The 20,710-nt window shown below is 40.0% G+C and overlaps 1 protein-coding gene across 1 annotated transcript in view; it reads right to left on the bottom strand.

Annotated features, from left to right (window-relative positions):
• PDGFRB (platelet derived growth factor receptor beta) overlaps window positions 1-20,710 on the bottom strand; it is a 743,049-nt gene that overhangs the window by 348,648 nt on the left and 373,691 nt on the right. Inside the window, exons 9-10 of the mRNA XM_044070754.1 lie at window positions 1,630-1,838; window positions 148-236 (exon numbers count right to left, since the gene is read on the bottom strand). Coding sequence (XP_043926689.1) covers window positions 148-236; window positions 1,630-1,838 — 298 coding nt within the window. The remainder of the gene's footprint in view (window positions 1-147; window positions 237-1,629; window positions 1,839-20,710) is intronic.

The following is a 20,710-nucleotide window of genomic DNA, read 5'->3' as shown; positions in this document are numbered from 1 at the left end:
GCATTTATTTTTTTACTTATTTAACTTATACGAGTTATATATACTTACATTTAACTTGTATGAGGACCATGCACATATGGGTAACATATATTAGGACCATAAATGTTACAACTACAGAGCAGGAACACTGGTCTAATAATCTCTTACCTTATAAGAAAGGATGAGGAGGACAATCAGAGCAATGATGGCAATGGCCAGGATAGCTGATACGATGGCCACTTCAATGTACATCGACACTGGAAAAGACAGAAAGGAAAAACATGAGCTGCACAATAACTGTTCTCACACACTAAACAGTACAGGTTTTTTTTTTAACATTTGCACAATTTTCATTATGCCTAGTCATGTTCTGCAGTAGCCAGTATTTTGAAATGCTACAGAATTTCTGCCAGTGGAATACTGGTCTGGAAGAATCACAAAGTATATATAATTCATGTTGATATCCTCAGCCCACTTCCGTGGTGGTGCAGCGATAGGGTTGTTGCCTCACAGTAAGAGGTTCTCCCGTTCGATTCTTGGCTTGGGTTGGGAGTGCCTTCTGTGTGCAGTCTGCATGTCCTCCCCGCGGTCGATTGGGCGTTGGAAAGACATGCGTTAAATGGGCATGCCTTCGTTGAAGGTTGGGCATTGGGCTGGCAACTCGACACCATAAAAGCCAACTGCCAATCATTAGCAGACCGGAGTTCCGCTGTGGCAACCCCTAGCCGGGCAAAGCCGAAAGACAAACAGCAACATCCTCAGCTCAGGCACTTCTAACTCTTCTGACTGCAGTAAGACTGTTATGCAACAGCCTGTAAACATGTGTTGACATTCCATCTCTTACAAACTCTGGAATAGTTCCAAATAATGATGCAGATTGTTTTTGGCAATGTACTCTGGCTTAAGTGGTGTAAGTAGTTGTTTTTGATGAGAATACCACTTCGTAGATTTAGCATGTGCCATAATGAAACTTCATGTAATCTGCTCAACTGGACAAAAACATTTGAACCAATCAATCCAAGGATCTTGAACACTAGTCGCTTTTTTCTAAATGTGTACACGTTAACTGAAATGATCAATAAAAACATCCAACAAAGAATTTCATAAAATTATTTCTTACAGTTTTTTTATGGCATACATTATCCTTCAGAAAATAAAAGTATCAACAAGCCTCCATTCTCAAAGTTTTATAAGAAATATTTAAATTACTCATCATGAGCGAATGAGAATGAAGAAAGATGTGCGAGTCTTTAACATTGCAGTTGAGTCAATATCCAGATTATGTTTCACTGGTCACCTCATCAGCATATCTTATGAGGTAATTGGCTTTATTTTCCTTAAGGTAAATACCTCAGGGATGTTATACTAACCAAGTACTGTATAGATAAAAGCTAGTTTTAAAGACCACATGTCACTGACCATTTTGTACCAGTGTGCTAAGCTATTTATAGTTTTCTAGTATAATTTGCACATCTGCCATTTGACTTGAAAAATGAAGGTTTGTTACTGCCTCTAAACACACATTTTGTTTTTACTAACACATCTTTCTGAAATGGTACACAATGTTTTCGGTTTGGGGACTTGCATAACTACATGAGTATAGAAAAAATGCAGTTTTATGGTGACGCTGCGATAGGAGATGGCACTTACCCTGTGGAACCAAATTGACATCTTGAAAATCTTTTCCATTTTCATTAGTTGCCTGACATCGCACTGCAGTTGGTTCCTTCACACTGTGGAAAACAAGAAGCCCCTCGATTTGATGTGCAGTGCTGCTATCGTAAGGGTACGTAGGCTGCATTTTTACATTTTTTGCATTGGTTTTAATAACAGTCCACAGCTTGGTATCGTTTCTGCACCTGTACACAAAGAAAGAGAGTGGAAGATTTTAAGGACACCCCTCTTAATGACAGAGTATATAAAAGATGTCTGTGCCTATACTACAGAGAAATGCAGTGACAAAATGCTATACACCACCAAAAAGACTAAAGACTATACTGTAACGGAGTGGTGCTTGATTTTATCTTTGTCAGTTTTAGTCAAAATACTCCTACTTTAGTCTATTAACCAGATAAACCCAGTAGACATAAGTGCCACTTTTTCAGGGATGACCTAGGAGCACAAAGGGATTTTCTGAATTAATATTTATTTATTTCTACACACACACACACACACACACACACACACACATGTATATAGATATATATATATATATATATATATATATATATATAGATATATATATATATATATAGTAACAATACATTTTAAGTGTACAATCTAAGCAGCTACTTGCATCAATGCAAACACCAACTAATCAGATATTATTCTCACACAAGTAAACAGAACAAGCACGCTTACACTCTGGACGGTATTAATGGCCATGATGCCAATAAAAAAGTCTGTTCTAGCATGTATAACCAAATATATTATTCATGTAACATACTTTGAAAGGACTAGTTAATTTTATTTTATTTGATAAATGGGGAAGTTGATTGACCTTAGTGGACCAGTTTCAGTCATAGCCTGGGGCACAGAACAAAGACCAAAACCAGACAAATATATCAATAGATCTTCAGTTCATTTTAGATTAAGAGTTGTAAGCATTACAATTTAGTGATGACCATTTTGTTCACAAACATATTACATAGCAACAGGCAATTCAGCTACATATTACAGACAATTTGTACAAAAGAAATAATATAAACTACTCATTACTAAAATGTAATTCAAGGGTACTGAATATTTTAATTTGCAACAAAGTACTAACAAGGTTGGATGTTGGGGTGGCAACTCTGCGCAGTAAAAATCCACTGCCAATCATTAGCAGACTGGAGTTCCGCTGTGGTGACCCCTAACTGGGAAAAGCCAAAAGGCTTTTTTTTTTTTACAAACATGTTAAATTATTCATTCAGTCACATTCAAACTAACAGTTTAGTAAAGTTCAGGCCCTAATTTTGCACTCAGTGGGCACAAAGCAAAATAACTAATTCTGAAAAGAGCTGCCTACATGCAACTCAGACATTCACACAGTATGTACTCTTATGAGAAATGTATTTGAACTGCATTTCAATAATTGCATGCCTTTGTGAAGGTGAAAACCCACTAGGACACAGGAAGGACATATGGGTTCCACACAGAAGGCAATGCAGCTGAGACAAACTAGGCTGCTACTGCACACCTGTTCCACCATAATGGTGATTTAGACAACATAAACAGATGAAAGATACAACATAAAAGACAGCTTGATAGTAATGCCTATTTGTCTGCTTGTTGAATGAAGAGATACTGAGAGAAACAGTGCTAACCTAAAAGGGAAGGAAAAGAGATGACATATGAGACTGCATTCATTTAAATGTAAGGTGGTGCATCTTTATAGAGGAATTGACTGCAATAACCAGACACTTGAAGAAGCTCTTGGCATATGTTGTTTTTATTCAGAAAATGAAGTAGAAAGTACAAAGATGCTTAGTGAATTTACAAAACCTGCAGAGGATGCAGGCTTTCTCCGTTGGCAAAAAGGAGAATAGAAACTTTATGGCATAGGAGGTTAGGCTAGAAGAAAAAGAAAAATAAGAATATACATGTACAGCCTAGGAGGGGAGTCCTCACACCACTGAATCTGTATGGTCCCAGAACTGTCCTTAACCTTACATGCAGAACTCAGTCAGCTTAATGTTAAGTCAACTTCAGTAATAACTGGGAGCAACTTCAATGCAGTACAAGGCTTGTGCAAAGACACAGTCAACCTCAGTTCAGAGAGAAATATTAAAGCTGTGTGTGTGTGTGTACTAGCCATAAAAAAGGAAGACACATGGTTAATGGGCATTTGAAAACTGCTAAACCTGAAGGAGTAAAAGTATACTTATTTTATGCTTGAGGGAAGATTACAGACACAGCAGAATGAATTACTGACTGCTTTTGGGAATCATTTTGAAAATTGTTTTCAGTGTTGAAATGAGAATATTTAGTTATTTGAGGTTGGGGGTGTTGATGAGTAACGCAAAAAAAATTCTTAGGCATGGAAATGGAGAATGTAGCCACTTGTTCAGGATGAAAAGGTATTAAGAGTTCATAAAATGGGTGGATTATGATTTCATGAAACAAAACAATAAAAATATCACTATTTGTCTGGTGAGAGTCTTACAAATTAAATCAAAATCAATATGTACCAGGGCCAAAGCACTCCTCATCAGAAAGCTAGGTGACAGCATTGGAATTTTGAAATAATAAGTAGATGTCCTCCAGGAGGGAAGCAACCTAACAAAAATCAAGGATAAAGAAAGAAAGAATCAGACAATACAGGCTAGCTACACTAACAGTTAAAAATGACAGAACATACACAATCACACAATCACACTTATGGACAGCTGTCATGCAAGTGTGAGCTTTCATCTGGAAGACGCAAGAAATTTAGAGCATACAGGTTAAAGAAACTGCTTAGATCACACATCTGTGCTACTAAAAGAAATAATCAGGTCATAACATCCCTATAAACTAAGCCTTTCTAGAACAATACCAGTCTCTCTATATGTAGAAGAGGGAAGAAAGGAGTTCATACTGGAAAGTACAAACTCCTGCAGTATACACAAAACTTACAAAAGGTGTCGCAGGAGAAGATGATAACCATCACTATTGAGGTTACCAAAAGCTAATAAGGAGTTTATGAGTGGTTCAGCCCTATGCCTAGATGAACTTTCTGCAGGACTTCAAAACACTCTGACCAAACAGTTCATACTAGATTTGAACAAAGTTTTCCAAGAAATGGTATAGACAGGACAGCCCCTATAGTCCTTAGAGGAATCATGTGTTGTTGTTAATTCCAGGCCATAGAAGGATTGTACTAAGGTGGAAAATTACAGACCTAATTCTCATTATTAATGCTAAAGCAAAAATTTATGCCAGAATTTGGGCATTCGGAGACAAGATACCCTCCTCCTCCTCACACTAACCCACCTAGATCAAGAAGGCTTTGTCAAAGGAAGGTCAAGCTCCAATCACCTCTGGGAAATGATACACCATGTGCAGGTTTCATTAAAGAACACATGGAAATTATGCCAGAAATGAACAACAGAAAATAGAAACCAAAAGAAAAAACCTGTTTCATCAACATCAAAGTAATATGGCTGGTGAAAAAAGATTAGAACTGCCTACACTGTAAGTACCTTCTGCGTTCAAATCAAAGAGTAAAATTGAACAGTGCAGAAACTCGTTTAACTCCAGGGCAAATCACAAATCTCCAAGTACATTTAAACCTATTAGTTTAAAATGAACTAGTCAGTTATCATTCCCCACTTCATGCTTTGAAAGTCAAGTTGCAAACCATAATAGCAATTTTAAAATGCCTTACCTGCAGTTGACAGCATTCTTTAAAAATCAATGCATCAGTAGAGTAAAGCTGTCTGCATGTACGGTACAGGAGAGCTATCAGGTAAAGCTACACACTTGTGATAGGACAGCATTTTTGTTGGAGGCAGAACTTGCAGTGCTATCTAAAATGATGTGATTATTGAGTGTTCTTATTTCAGACATTCAAATTCCTAGACAGAAGTGGAAAAGAAAGATAACGTTTAAGAAGAAATAGGAAAGGAGAAGGGTATGCTATCAGTAGTTTAGAGGTGTATATCAATACACCAGTAGAGTAAAAATTGTATGTAAGGTTGGTAAGATGGCAGGAAAGTGTTAGCTATCAAGAAATGCCACATTTATGAAAGGATGGTGTGTTTTAGTAGTGGGACTTGCAGTGTTTAATGGTGACGTGACTTTTGAATATTCTTAGTTTAAAGGGGAGTAAGTTCCAAATTTTTGGCAGGAAGGCTGTATACGCCCTGTCTTCAGTTATGGTACCAGTTCTGTGAATTTAAAGAAGATTTTTGTTGATAGATCTGAGGTAATTCCTTGTAACAGTGCCAGTTCAGTAGTGACAATAAGGCAGAGCACTGTTTTTTGAGTAGCATCTTATGTGTGAAGAGGAAATAACTAAATTGTAGCTTATTTTTGTAAGACATCCAGGTTACAATTTTAATAATGTTACAGTTGTAATTACTTGTCATTAGTTAGGTTGCACATTTTGTAGTTATTTAGAAAGACAATTTCACTTCTTCCTGAACTGAGGTGTTTAGGTTACCAGAAGCAGTGGAACTATAGAAGAATTCGAGAATAAGGAGAGCATTATCTGGTCTAGTATTACATGGTAATGATTTGTTGATGTTGTAGAGGGAGCTAGCTGAGGTTTTAGTTAAAGTTATTCAAAATAGTGTTGGTATGTTCAAAAAGAGTTTATTCTCAGTGGAAAACGGTGTTATTTTTAATAATGCATGACTTCACTACAAGTGCTATTAATGTTGACTGTATTAGGACTACTGCTGCTCTGTGCATGGCCAAAAATCATGAGTTTTGTTTTTTACTCACTCAGAATGAGCCACTAATCCTTAATCCAATTAGCAAGTATGTTTACGGACCACTTCATTTCATAGACATAGACGGCCTTAGGCATAGGCCAACTAGGCGGCTGCCTAGAGCACCACTCTAGCAGGGGTGCTTTTCCAGTAAACTGGATGGTGTAAACAGACCAGGGTGGAGGCATCAGGTGGTGTGAGGGGATGCTGTGGAGCCATTTTGACTAGGGCACCACTTGACCTAAAGCTGACCTTGTTCATAGAGTAGAGATTCTGTATCCTTTGCACAAGATATAATGGTGGAGACATCAGACTAATAAAGTTTAATGCTGTTTGTGTACTGATGGCAAAAGAAGTAGTGGGCCAAGAATGGAGCTGTCTGGTACCCCCTAATACTACAGCTGAATGGGTTGATTACAGCCATATTATGAGACGGGGTGACAAGTAAAAGAGCTGCTATAGTCAAGTACCAATGATGGATTCATGATCTCTGCAGGATACACAAAGTTTATCATATCCATGTTTCACAGCATACTGGGTACTCTACAGAAATAAGCATCATCTCATAACAAGGGCCAAGAAAAGAACAGCTCAAACTGTACTACTAGCACACTCGCATATATGAGTGCTACAGCCATGAAAGCAAACCAAGTGTCGGTGGGCAAAATGAAAAGTACCTATAATGTTCTTGTTTAATTCATATGTGAGGGACTCAAGAAGCCAGACGTAGCACCCTAAAAATAAAAACTGTTGCTGAAAGCATACAATTTCATACACATTCTTTATCAGTACAAGTGCTTTTATCCAATCATAACCAAGATTTCATTACATTTATCAAGAACTTAAACCTCTTTCTTCATAGGTTCATAGGTTCTATGAACCTATAACCACGATTTAATTGCATTTATCAAGAACTTAAATCTCTTTCTTCATATATATCTATACATCTATATATCCATCCATACACACACACACACACATATATGTATGTGTGTGTGTGCGTGTATGGGCATGTCCCTCTTCTGGTGGCCCAATGGTCTGGACCTGGTGGTTGACAAATTCAAATATTCACTTGAAAAAGCATTTGTACAGTCAAGTCCATGGTCTAGTTCCCTCTTAAGTACTGTTTCCACCTTCTACTGTAGATGTGCACAGACCACTGCAGGCAATGAGTCACCTCTCCCAACTCCTGCAAGGTACTCCAATCCCCATAATCTTCCTCAGCTACAGCCTCAGTGAAAGGTGGGGTGGGTTGTGGATGAGATGACTGTTTAGTCTCTTTTTCTGTATCTGTAGAGTGGCAATAAATGTGAAGGCTTCCATAAGTGCATTAGTTCAGTAAGTGAGGCTAGTATACACCCACAGGACAGAAAGCATCAGTTATACCAACCCTGCCTTGATACCAGACTGAACAACTTCTGGAGGCTGCTGAAATGGTTGGAATACTGTACTGTGTTTTGCTTGATAGTAAAAGATCCATACTAGTGAACTGTGACATAAAAAGTGAAAAAGACAGTACCATACACTGTGATAAGTGGAGGAAAAAGTGGTAGTACAATACAAACCATCCAGACTCATGACAAGTATTTGATTAATTCTGATGACCTCACACAACTACAATTACAAATGACAAAAAGCTACAGAATGGAAACAGCATTTGGAAGCAATAAAATTTTAAGGGAAAACAATTACTGGAGGGCTTGGCCCCATGAACCCTACAACCCTTCTAAAGAGGTATACATAAATATAGATAGATGGATATATAGCTAGAGATACGTTTATATGTATATCTATATAGATAGATATCTAGATATAAATATATATCTAAATGTCTTTATGTATATATGAGCAATATATAATCTGCTTCAAGGTCATATTATCACGGGAAAAGGGAAATTTCTGATAACACTGGGAACTCGACTTCAAGAGAAAAGTGAGCCATTCTCAATCTAGTGAATGTTCAAGTGGTTATTAGTGTTTCATTCTTACCCATGGGTTCAGAGCTGAATATCGGCTCCGACTCGGCTGATTTTTACTAGCTCAAAGTCTCTCATTGGCTGGGCTAAGAAGGTATCCCATGGTGCACTGCTCCATATCCCCAGATCTAGTTTGCTGTGAAACCACATATGTACTTCATACACACCTCACATACATATGAACAATCACTAATGAAAGGGACTCAACAGGTGACAACCTATACTCCAAATCCTCAAGGCAGGGGGAACGTGGGAGGTTACGTAAGAATGTGAGGTGAGATGGACTACATACATTGAACGTTATGGTGAGTACATAACTTCTTGATGTTATGTAGTCCTATCTCACCTACATTCTTACCCATGGGACAACGTCCCCAGCACCTACATCCTGGGTGGCTCATAGGAAAATGCTCCTGAACTGTGGAACCAAAGGAAGATCTGCCCCTGGAGACCACGTCCAATTTGTAATGAGAAACAAAAGTGTGAGGAGAAGCCCAAGTAGCTGCAGCACATATATCATCCACTGACAATCTAGCTTGATAGGCTGCGGAAGTGGAAACAGCCCGCATAGAGTGTGCCTTCACTGGGAATGGCAAAGTTTTATCACCGCCAACTGAACTTTGATGGTGGCTGATGCAGATCCCTGATGGAAAAGCATAGACAAGAACTCCAGAACTGAATCTACCGCAGCTGTGTAAGGATTGATACGTCTAGTATGAGCCCAGATGGAGAACCTTTTCCATTTGCTAGAGAAAATCTTTCTAGTGGATGGCTTATGAGAGGACGATAATATATGGACCACTTCCAGTGAAAAATTATGATGTCTGACTAGCGATAGAAGTGGAGTAGCCAGGCTGTCAACCGGAGTGTCCTCAGAGAGGGGTGGCACTGTCCCGACATGTGTGTCAGTAAATCTGGTAGAGGGTCCAGAATCCAAGGAGTGTCCACAACATATGGTTAAAGAAAGGGGAACCATACTTGATGAGGCCAATGTGGGGTAATCAGAATCATTCTGCTTCCCAAGGATTGCTCTTTCTGAATCACCCTTGAGAGAAGGGGAAAAGGAGGGAAAGCATAAAGCAGACCGGAGGGCCAATCATGAACCAGAGCGTCCCTGGGTAATTCCCCCTGTGGGGGGATCAGCGTGAAGTAGTTGCTGCATTTCGCATTGAGAGGACTGGCAAAAAGGTCGTAGCAAGGCTGACCCCATCTGCTGAAGATTCGCTCTGCAACCAGGCGATTCAGGGACCACTTGTAAGGCATAAGTATTGCTCTGCTTAGCCTGTCCACTATTATGCTGGACTTCCCCGGAATGTGCATTGCCACCAGAAACCGTTGGGAAGCTATTGCCCAATTCCACACTCGCATAGCCTCTCTGCATAGTGGGTAAGACCGTGTTCCCCCTTGCTTGTTGAGATACCAAACTACTGACATGTTGTCTGAGTGTATCGCAATAGTCCCTAGAGGAAGAACATCCTGAAGTGCCTGCAAAGCAAGAAGCACTGCTCTCATCTCTAGGACTTTTATAAGTGAATTTATCTCATGTTCTTGCCACGTGCCTTGGACTGTCTTGCCGAGATTATGCCCCCCCACCCCACCCCATCTGGGTGGCGTCCGTGGTCACCGTGGGAATGGGGACGGGAGGAACGAAGGGCTTTCCCACATTTAAATTGTTGGCGCACAGGCACCAACCGAGGTCCTGCTTGCACTTGTCTGTGACTAAAATGGGATGAGATAGAGGGAGTCTTTGGAGAGACCATTGGACAAAGAGGAGCCATTGAAGAAGTCTCATGTGTAATCTCGCTAGGGGGACTAACATGATAGTCGCCGCCATGGTCCCTAGGAGTTGTAGAACCAGTCTTGCATTTGCTTGTCTCAGAGGCATCAGTATATGAATTTGTTGTTGCAATACTGTGATCCTTTCTTGGGGTAGGAATGCTCGCATTTGAATGGTGTCCAACTCTGCTCCTATAAAGGTGACACGCTGTGAGGGCAATACGGCAGATTTTTCCCAGTTTATCGTTATGCCCAATTGTTGACATAGACTGATGGTAGCATCCCTTGTCAGAACTAGTTGATGCCTGGTGGGGGCGGTAAGGAGCCAGTCGTCCAGGTATGGAAACACCTGGAATCCGCGATGTCACAAGTGAGCCGTCACCACTGCCATACATTTGGTGAACACCCTGGGGGTTGTGGTGAGACCAAAGGGCAGGGCTCAAAAGTGGAAGAGACTGGCTCCTAGCCGAAAGCATAGGCGACTCCTGGATGCTTTGTCCATTTTGACATGGTAATAAGCATCCTTGAGATCTATGGAGCACATCCAAAGTTCCACTCCCAACAATGGGAGAATCGATTGTAGAGTGACCATATGGAACTTGGACTTGTGTACGTAATTGTTGAGTTGACTGAGATCTAGAATGTGTCTCCTGTCCCCTGTTCTTTTCGGCAAGTCCCTAATCCGATTTGGTCTGAGGGGACTGGATAGATGTCTCCTTTTTCTAGCAGCTGAGATACCTCTGAGGCTGCTTGATCCCTTTGACTGGGTGGAACGTCCGGGATTTTTCTTATTGGCAGGGGTACTGAAGGGAATGGGATGAGGTAACCTCCAGAAACTATCCTTAGTACCCATCGGTCCTGGGTGATGCTCTCCTAGGCTTCCGGGTATAAGGAAATCCGACTCCCAACTGGCTCCGGATAAGCGCAGTCGGGCACACCCTCAGGAATGACAGTATGGACAGCCACGGCAGGAGTCGCGGTCTCCCGAATTGCGGGGGCCCCCCTCTGCCTCTGGAGTGACGTCTCCCTGAGTAAGCCCCCCCTCCCCTGCCTCTGAAGGGGGGGTTCATCTTGTGCGGCAGGAAAAAACCTCTGTAATTTCTTGAACCACATCTCCCCCCCCCCCTGCTGGGCCTTGGGATAAGGCCTGGAAGGAAGGGAAAAACTGACCCCTACGGCAAACAGGGTCTTTCCCTCTTGCTCGCACCTGGTGAGGGTACCTTTCACTTTGGTCCCAAACAAGGAGGAACCGTCAAATGGGGCATCAGTGAAGGAAGACTTGAAGGCCTCCACGAAGTGACACAGGCGCAGCCAGGCTTGCCTTCTAAGGGTGATCCCTGAGCTCGCCGCCCTGCTCGCTCCCTCGGCCGCATACGAGATGAGCCGCATGGACGAGTTAGCTTTTGGGTCTGAACTAATAACTTTCTCAAAGAGAAATAGCAAAAAGAGGGTACTTAGCCACAGCCAAGCGAGACCACGTCCGAGCTACACAAGCAGCAAACGAGATCTGGGGATATGGAGCAGTGCACCATGGGATACCTTCTTAGCCCAGCCAATGAGAGACTTTGAGCTAGTAAAAATCGGCAGAGTCGGAGCCGATATTCAGCTCCGAACCCACGGGTAAGAATGTAGGCGAGATAGGACTATATAACATCACATTTTTACAGCACACCGACAACAATTCCCACAAAAAATGTACAAGAGGCACAGTATCAGTCATGACACTGTTGCCAGACCTCTACTTCCCACTAATGAAGGTCATCAGGGTGGTGGGTGTACCAATGCCTGCACTATTCACCTGCCTACATAATGCTTGTGACTATGGCCAAAGCCTCAGGCAGGTCATTTCAGGCATCAGCATCATGGAATGGTCACAACAATAATTGCCTAAACTGTCTCTGAAGGACTAAGAGGATGATCTCGTATTCCTTCATACAGTACTGAGCTTTATCAGAAGTAGCCAATGACATGCAGAAATTCAAAATGGCAACCAGTGAATCACACATCAATAGCATAACCTGTCATTTTTCATAGATTAGTACTATACCAGCTGCCCTTCAAGGCCATTTTTTAAGCCTAGCCAATTTCCCTTTCAAAGGAGAGATTCAAACCCTGTACCTTGTGTCTGTGAAGTAAACACCTTAACCATTAAGCCAAATGTGCACTTCCATGATGAGTACCAATAAGTGAGTTACCTTTATGAGCCTATGTCTACTACACTAACTGAAACAGAACAGACTGCTCTTGAGCTATCTACCCTTTATGTTAATTTGGCCACACTGACTCTTTTAAGCAAGCACAAAAACATCTTTTTTAAATATATTTCCTCAAACTAATTAATTCATTTACTTTCTATTTTATTGTATATATCCAGAATATTGACTACAAGAACATCTTCAAAATTGATCACCCTCATTACTGTAGCTAAGCTGGTTATACAGTGTGAGTCCTAAATGTTTTGTTGTTTTGCACTGATTTGTATCTATACTCTGTTTCCATTAGCTGTTACCTGTACAATTATTCCCCAACCCATAAATACAATACAATACAATAAAATAATTCAATAAATACATGCATGTATATATCACAACCTGGCAACATGGAGTCCCAGCCTGCTTTTGCCTCATCCTTAAGCAGACTGCCAGCACTTTATTTTCTATGGTAGTGTAGCATCTGCCTCATGTTTACTGACAGCCCACTTCTTCTAACAGAGGTCCCACCTGTGAACGTTCACCTATCTATCTAGTTTGGAGGATAATCTTTCCATCCCTCCCACTGTAAGTGAACAGCACCAGATAAACACTATATTACCATATCACTAAAACATAGCTTCTACATATGCTGAGGTAGGAAAGAAATCCTTGCTTAAGCCTCCTAAGCATCTTACAAGCTTACCTCAGCCTCATAGCACAAATACTAATATCACATGCAGATACCTGCTGTTATTGGGGATCACCTGATCCCATAAGCACAACTCAGAAATGTCTTATTCACTGGTGACTCCATTGTAAGACATACTGCCATAACACTTGCCAAACTGGTAAAGGATAGGGTGACTGTTAGCCGCCTCTCTGGTGCAAGGATTACGATTGTCACTAGGGCCCTTAGGTCCTTGCACCACTCCAGGTACAGTTACAACCTCGTGGTTGCCCATGTGGCATGAGTGATCTTAGAAATTTAACCCAGGGGAGATGCAGAGAAATACTGCTGAGCTCTCTGCCCATCTTCAAAAGAAGGCAAATCCTGTCATTGAGCACCATGCTATCAACCCCAAGAATGATACCTACATTCCAAGGATAAAATAACTGGCTTCAATAACTGGCTAGTAAATTGGTGTTACTCTAAGGGGATACAGTGTGTGCCTGCGTGGGATGAGATAGTCAGGAGACTCACCTGCTTTGCCAGGGATGGCCTGCATCTTTCAACCCTTGATTATTTAAAACTTTTTGATATATCAATAGTACATTTCAAACAGCGTCCCAACATAAACTCCAATCTGCATCATATCAGGGTAGTACTGCTGAATGCCAGAAGCCCACACAAGAGAATCCTTGAACCTGAGACATTGCTTAACCTTGTAGCCATCAGCATTTATGAATTTACAGAAACCTGGTTATACTGCAGTGTTAACACTCCCTGCATTCCAAGATACAATGCTTATCATGCAATTCACATCCACTGCCAGCTGTGAAGGGTATCAGTATTTATTGCTAACTCCACTGTCTCTCAACAAATTTTGGATTATACAAATCTGACACTGGCTGAAGTCTTACTTATACTCAATAAGATCGCATTATAGCCAATTACAGATCCCTATCTGCAATCCCTACAGAGAATACAGAATACCATAACCAGTTAGAAAAGTTAACAGTTGAACCAAATACATACCTTTCTTATGGGTAACTTTACCTATTCACAACTGGCAAACACCATCAGCAAAAAGTATTCCTAGAGACTTCTGGACTTTGTAAATGCCAATGCGCTTGATCAAACAGTCCTTCTACCCACCAGATGTAAAACTTCTTGATCTTGTTCTCAAACATTTCTCCCAATTGCATAACCATACTTGTTCTTTCCTTTCTAGGCAAATCTGACCATTCGCTATGGAAACCTGTTTTGTCCCTCTAATAACTCCTCTACATTCAGAGATTATGCAATGATTTATTTTTACTATTCTTCATACCTCTCAGCCTCTTAGCACAAGAAATCTGGATAAAGTCTAAAATAATGGTGGGACAAAGGCCCAAAAATAGGGGCAGATTTTAAACATTGCTCTTGTCATTCTAGTTTATAAGCTTAGAAAGTTGCTGGAGTGACAAGAATTCTGTTAACATGCATTTTCTAAATGATATGAAGTCTGAAACTTAAATATATGCCATTATTTAGTAATATCTATTATCATCAATTTGTCAGAAAACTACAAATTTTATGTGGATCAGATGAAAGGTATGAAGAAAAATATGGAAATTCTGTGAAAGTCTGGACAGTTAACTGGTATGGTTTTCTTACTGACAACCACAAACAACATAGCTCCCTAGCAAATCTAAATAAGTCTGACTCCTACTGCTCTGAATTTTACTTACTCTTGGATATATTTTACTTATTGATATTTGATTACTGGAAAAGTCAGACTTGGTAGGTACCCATTTTCAGCAAAGGGTAGGGCAGAAAAGTTCCAAAGTATTACAGTAACATTTAAGAACAATAATTTTACAAGCTTCAAAAACAATACAATAAAGAATACCAGATCAGAAATGTGAAAATATTGGTTAAGAACAGACGCAACTTGTATGACAATGATTTAATATTTAGAGAAATTATAGCCAGTTTAGAGAAATTAAAGGTAACCTAATATAATATAAACAGAAATTGCAAGATGAAGGTAGAGGAAAAAACTGGCATACTGAGATAGAGAGTTAGGGACAGAAATTGACTGAAGTATGGAAACGAGTTAAGGGGGAGTAAGATATGAATAGTTACTTGTTCTTATTTAGATATAGTTTATCCTGGGGTTGAGCAAGAACAGAGCCATATTTTAAATAGGAAGTCTTTCGGAATTAGAATGAAAGTGCTAAATTTATTTGTTTTGCTGGTTTCTTTCCCTTGCAATCAATAAGTTTTTGTTTATTAAGTAGTTTTATTGGTTCTTCTTGTGGAGGTTTTAATTTAGTCTTTCAGAATGGTTTTAAAGGACTGGAGGGAGGTTACTGGCCTGATGGATGCAGGTAAGAAGTTTCAGGCCTCAGCAAACAGGTGCAGTTACAGAACATACCCAGCAGATTTGATAGGTTTGTGGACAGTGAGGAGTTTTTGGTTACTAGATTGTAATAAAGAAGGAGCATAGTTGTGTAGAATGATATTTAGTGATGGACAAGCAGATGGACCCTGGATAATTTTACTGTTGGTGAAAATCTATGTATATGTTAGTTGATGGGGAATTTCTAACCAGTTTTGATTTTTTTTGTGCTACATAGTGGTGGGATCTGAAAGGGGTATTTGCTGTAAATTTAGCCACTTTATTTAGCATTGTTCAAATTTTGATTTTTGTGATACCTGCAGGTTATTAGAAATGTGAGCACCATAAAGTAGTCAGGGAAAGAGGTAAGTACTGGCAAATGTAGTTATTACATTGGTGAAAGAGTTGTTGACTCTGTAAAGCATCCCTAGTTTTTGGTGATTTTTTATGCAGTTTTGTATGGCGGTGAAATTTAAGACTATCATCCCTAATAATTCTCTATGAGAAATTAATTCAATGTCTATATTATTAAGAGAGAGAATTTAAAATTTTGTATTTTCATGAGAGGGGGAATTGGGGGGGGGGTTCTTTTTTTTGGGGGGGGTTGAGCATGAGTTGTGAGTTTCAAAGCTGGAGATGTGCATACGAGTGTAGAGTCATCTATATATTGTAATAGGGAGGCCTGCTGTGTGGTTGCATGACGAGTTTTGGTGAGAATGTTAAGGAGGAGAAGACCAAGGAAAGAGCCTTGTGGTATACTGTGGTGAATAGGAGGTAGCGAGAGAGGTTGGAGTACCATTTTACTGATTTATGCATAGTGGTCAAGTAGCTTTATAACCACAGAATGTTTAAAAGCTACTAAATGTATTAAGGCATCCACACTAATCCAGTGCAAACATAATGGCAAGTTTAGATTGAAACTCATATGGTGGAACTATCACATCAATAATCTCTACAATAAAATTCTTCTGGTCATCAATAAAAGATGCCAACTTCATTATTAAAAGGGATTTAAAGCTGGCAAGAAAGTCTCTAAAACTTACTGTTAGAAAATGTAAGGCCAGCTAAAAACATAGCACTGCAACTAATTGAAAACACAGCCGCAATGCCTTTATCAGCTATATAAGGAAGGTTGCACATAACCTACAATTCTGTACTGAATTATGCTGCAATGTGCCCCCTTCTCTGACCTCAATAATATTGCTAATATTCTTTTGGACAATTTCTCTCTCAACTTCACTCCACCTGTCCTCTACTCTGTCACCTCCATTCTTCCCCCTATGATGTGGCTTGGCCAAGTCCTTCCGTGGTGTGACACTCCTGCCCTGGCCCAGTAATCAAGGAGCCTCAATCTTCACCACTAACACCAGTGGGGGACATGCAGATTGGGAGGATGATAAGTATGCACACAGGAAAGTACAATTTACCTTAATAGCATACAGAGATCACAGTCAGTCTGGGGCTGTGTTTTCCCTCTCTCTCCAGATCCCCAATACGACTCTCCACTGGCATAGCTATAGGATTAAGATCTGAGCTGAGTGGTCAAGCCAAAACCTCCAGCACCCTTTATGTCCAACCAGTGCTTCGTGTCCCCGCCCAAGAAGCTGACACACACACACTTTGAGATTTTATTTATTTGCAAACACAAAGACACTCCTGGGGAAGGCTGGCACAGGTTTACTAGCTATGCCCCCTTTTGCCCAGACTATAAGGTAGAAAGCACTGCCACCAACCACCCTTATCAGCTACCATAAGGTCCTTACAGAGGGTGACTAATTCTATTGTGTAATGTTACTGTTATCCAAATGGTAAGTGTGACCAGAACGTTTAAGGTTATTCTAGAGTGACTTGTGCAGTATCACCAAATACATAAGCAAGTACTCCAAGAACTTAAATATCTCTAAACAAAACCAGTCACAATTAAAAGGTTTCAAGATTTTTAATAATAAAAGTACAAGACAATACTCAGTAACTCAATAGAGTGACAATAGAGTAGTTCAGAATCACAGGAAATACTTTAAAACAACATTGCAGGACAGTCTCACATAAATACAGAAAACATCTAGACTGACCTTACTATTTTCCTATCTCGCTCTCTCTAAGAGAGATACTATAATCTAAGTCTTACTTACAGAGCAAAGGCAAGTGCTGGTGAGAGGATGTTTACAGGTCCAGAACAAGATACAAAATGCCCAGACTTTCTCTCTGAGATGGTTCTTAAATTAATAAAACACATTACTGCTGGGTTAGCTAGATGGCATCACTATTTGACACCTGCATCTAGTTCCCAGGCTAAACAGAAACTAAGAGAATTCAACATGTCTCTATGAAAAATACTTATCTCTTAGAAGCTGACACTTGTCTCTCAGAAGCTTGCTTGAAACTGGAAGTCGTAAAACAATTAACACTTTTACATTTTAAACCTAGTAATTATTTCTGTCTTAAGACAATATAAAGAAACTCTAGCTGCAGACATTCTGTCTTCTAGCTGTGGTAAACAAAATCGTATAACTTTACTTATTTTCTCAGAGTTTGCAAGTTAACTCTGTATGTTCCAACTTCTACTATGAAAACATACATTTGCAAAGGCATATAGTCTACACACATTTCTGCTCTTTTCCAGCAGGGTGCACTGCGGTTACATTTTTGAAGCTCAGCACATAACACACAGGTTACTTACATTTGTAGACAAGCCTATGGATCATATTAATATTTACAATGACAGAATTATTTACAAAATTCTAGCTATCTGGGCTGGCAGCCTTCACACATGGGTCCAGACAATATCTCTGGATGTCTGTCAAATATGAAGCTCCATCTAGTAAAACTCCTTCATCAACTCCTTAACCCAAGTCTCTCCACTGGTTATATTCCTGAGGTGTTGCAAATAACTGTTGTGATGCCCTTGCTTAAAGGGGTCTCTCTACTGAAGCTGGAATTCACAGAGCTACTTGCCTTACTAGTTTATTTGAAAGGCTATAAAACATAACTGAACTACTAAACAATGATATAGGTGACTTATATTCCTGAACACACACCAGTTCGGCCTTGTAAAAGGCAGCTCATGCCTGCACAATCTAGCTGCATTCTTTGAAAGGGTTACAAAAGCCATACGTAACTGGCAAACAGTCCACACTGGTTATCTAGAACTTAACAATGCCTATAGCACTATCCCCAGTGCTAAACTCTTCAAAATCAATAGTAATCCATACATAGTTCACTGGATAAGTAACTGGCTGTCACACAAAACCCATACTGTTAGGGTCAGGAGTATTTGGTCTAGATAGAAAAATGTCACCAGTGGTATCCATAGGCTATGTCCTGGATCCCCTTCTCTTTGATATATATTCCACTAATATAAAAGCTGATAAAGAACAATGGCTAACCAAGTTTGCTGTTGATTGCAAATTGGGGATGGTTATCAAATTCTATTCTGCTATTCGAGTTCTCCAGCAAGGGCTGGACCAAACAAATGCTTGGTGTACAAATCATGTGCTTATACTCAACAACAAGAAAAGTTGCATAGTTTCCTCTAGTAAATCTAGTATCACTACTGCTTGCCATTTAAATATCATTCCACTTAAAGTTGACAAAGTCATCAGGAACTTGGGGAGGTATGATAACAAACTCTCCTTTGACTACCACAACTTTGTGTTGGTTAGAAAATCCGTCTACCTTGCAAAACATGTACTTTGTGATATCACATCTACATACAAAGAATATTTTAGGCCCACTTTATTCATCCCTTACAAAGGCCATCATCAAACAGAATACACTCTTTGGTGCATACTTTAAGCAGCTATGCCAGTCTGAGTGACCTCAATATTTTCTCACCAAGATCATCTCAGGCATCAACACCCTTAGTTACTCTGACAAACTAAAATCCCTAAAGGCACTCAGTTTCTTCATCTAGACAGAACCAATGGTAAAGTAAATACCCATTCTATTCATCTAAACCTATACTAAAGCATCAACATTAAATGGTGTGATACGTATCTAACTCTACGTGTATTCCATTTCTGAAATAGGCTGCCTTACCTATCAATCAAAGTACTTCCCTAGTAACCTTTAAAACTAGCCTGGATAACTGAATGGGTAACTGCAGATGTACACTGGGGATAATGTGAAGAAGGTTGACAATGGGAGAGGTTAGTCTCTCACATAACTGGATGGTGTCACTTGACAGAAAGCTTAGTAAAAGTCTATGAGCCAAGGATGTGGGTCTTGTGAATCAGCAGCACACTTTCGGTGTACTGTATGAAAGCTTAATTAGGTGACTGAGACATTCATGGGGTATTGGCTTATTTACCTAAATATAATACAGCTCGTAACAAAAATGCAGAGTTTGTAGTCAGATTTTGAATTCTATCTAGGGCACAATTTTGTAAAAAATCTCTGGCTGATACAGGTCTCTGGAGTAAAACTATAGTATCAGATCTGGGGTGAGATGCATTATCCAACCAGCTTAAAGGTATTCTTCAACATCTCTAGCTGTTAAACCCAAAACTCAAGTGCAGCTGGAGTTTTACTATGCTCAGGTGTGCCTTTTGCTAGTTAATGTGCAAGACTGCAGACTTGTTTGCTATGTTTATCTCATCATATGTATACATGAGGGACACGTGTCCCCTTTCACTTCTTTGCTATGTGAATATCCTGTGGAAACAGAGTAAAATGTTAGCCCACCCATGGGGCCTCCACATCGTTTATGCATATGTTTAGTAACTAAAAATGAGGCTGGGTCATACAGACAAGTATCTGTGCCTGCATGTGCTAAATTCAATAGCTGTTATATGTACTGAAGTTGTCATATGTTACCTGGGTTTCCACAGGAGGTATCGCAGCCACTGCTGACAGCATAGAGTGTACATCTAGGTTTCCTTGTTTTCAAAGGTGTCATTATGTTCACAGAACATGGTAGGAAGGGTAATTTCAGCTTTGGCAAGAATGAGATCCTGCTGCAGGCACTTAGCACCCATGGGTGATGACTGTTAGGGAATAAGGGTGTTGAACAGTATCCATGTGAATAGCTATGGTAGTCATTTATGTAATACATATCCATCACTACCATGGATGGATGTAATTCACTCTGGAGTAATGCTAGTCATGCCAAAATGAAGGCACATTAGATTGTGGTTGAGAGGTCAGCCACAGGAATTAACTCACAAGAGATTATCTCACTGAAACAAAGAGGAGATTCTGCTGTCTCTGAGTAGGGAAACATGTACAGTGACAAACCACAGCAGTGTGGCTATCAGTGCTGGGACTGTACTTTCTCAGCTGAAAATGCACTAGCTTAGTATGACATATGGTAGATTTTTTACAGTTGTAATACATAAGCAAAGTAC

This window comes from Protopterus annectens, chromosome 4.part1 (genome assembly GCF_019279795.1).
Source record: "Protopterus annectens isolate FY-2018-M chromosome 4.part1, PAN1.0, whole genome shotgun sequence".
Lineage (NCBI taxonomy): Eukaryota > Metazoa > Chordata > Ceratodontiformes > Protopteridae > Protopterus > Protopterus annectens.
The sequence above is the reverse complement of the archived record's forward strand: the minus strand, read 5'-3'. Positions and strand labels throughout refer to the sequence as shown.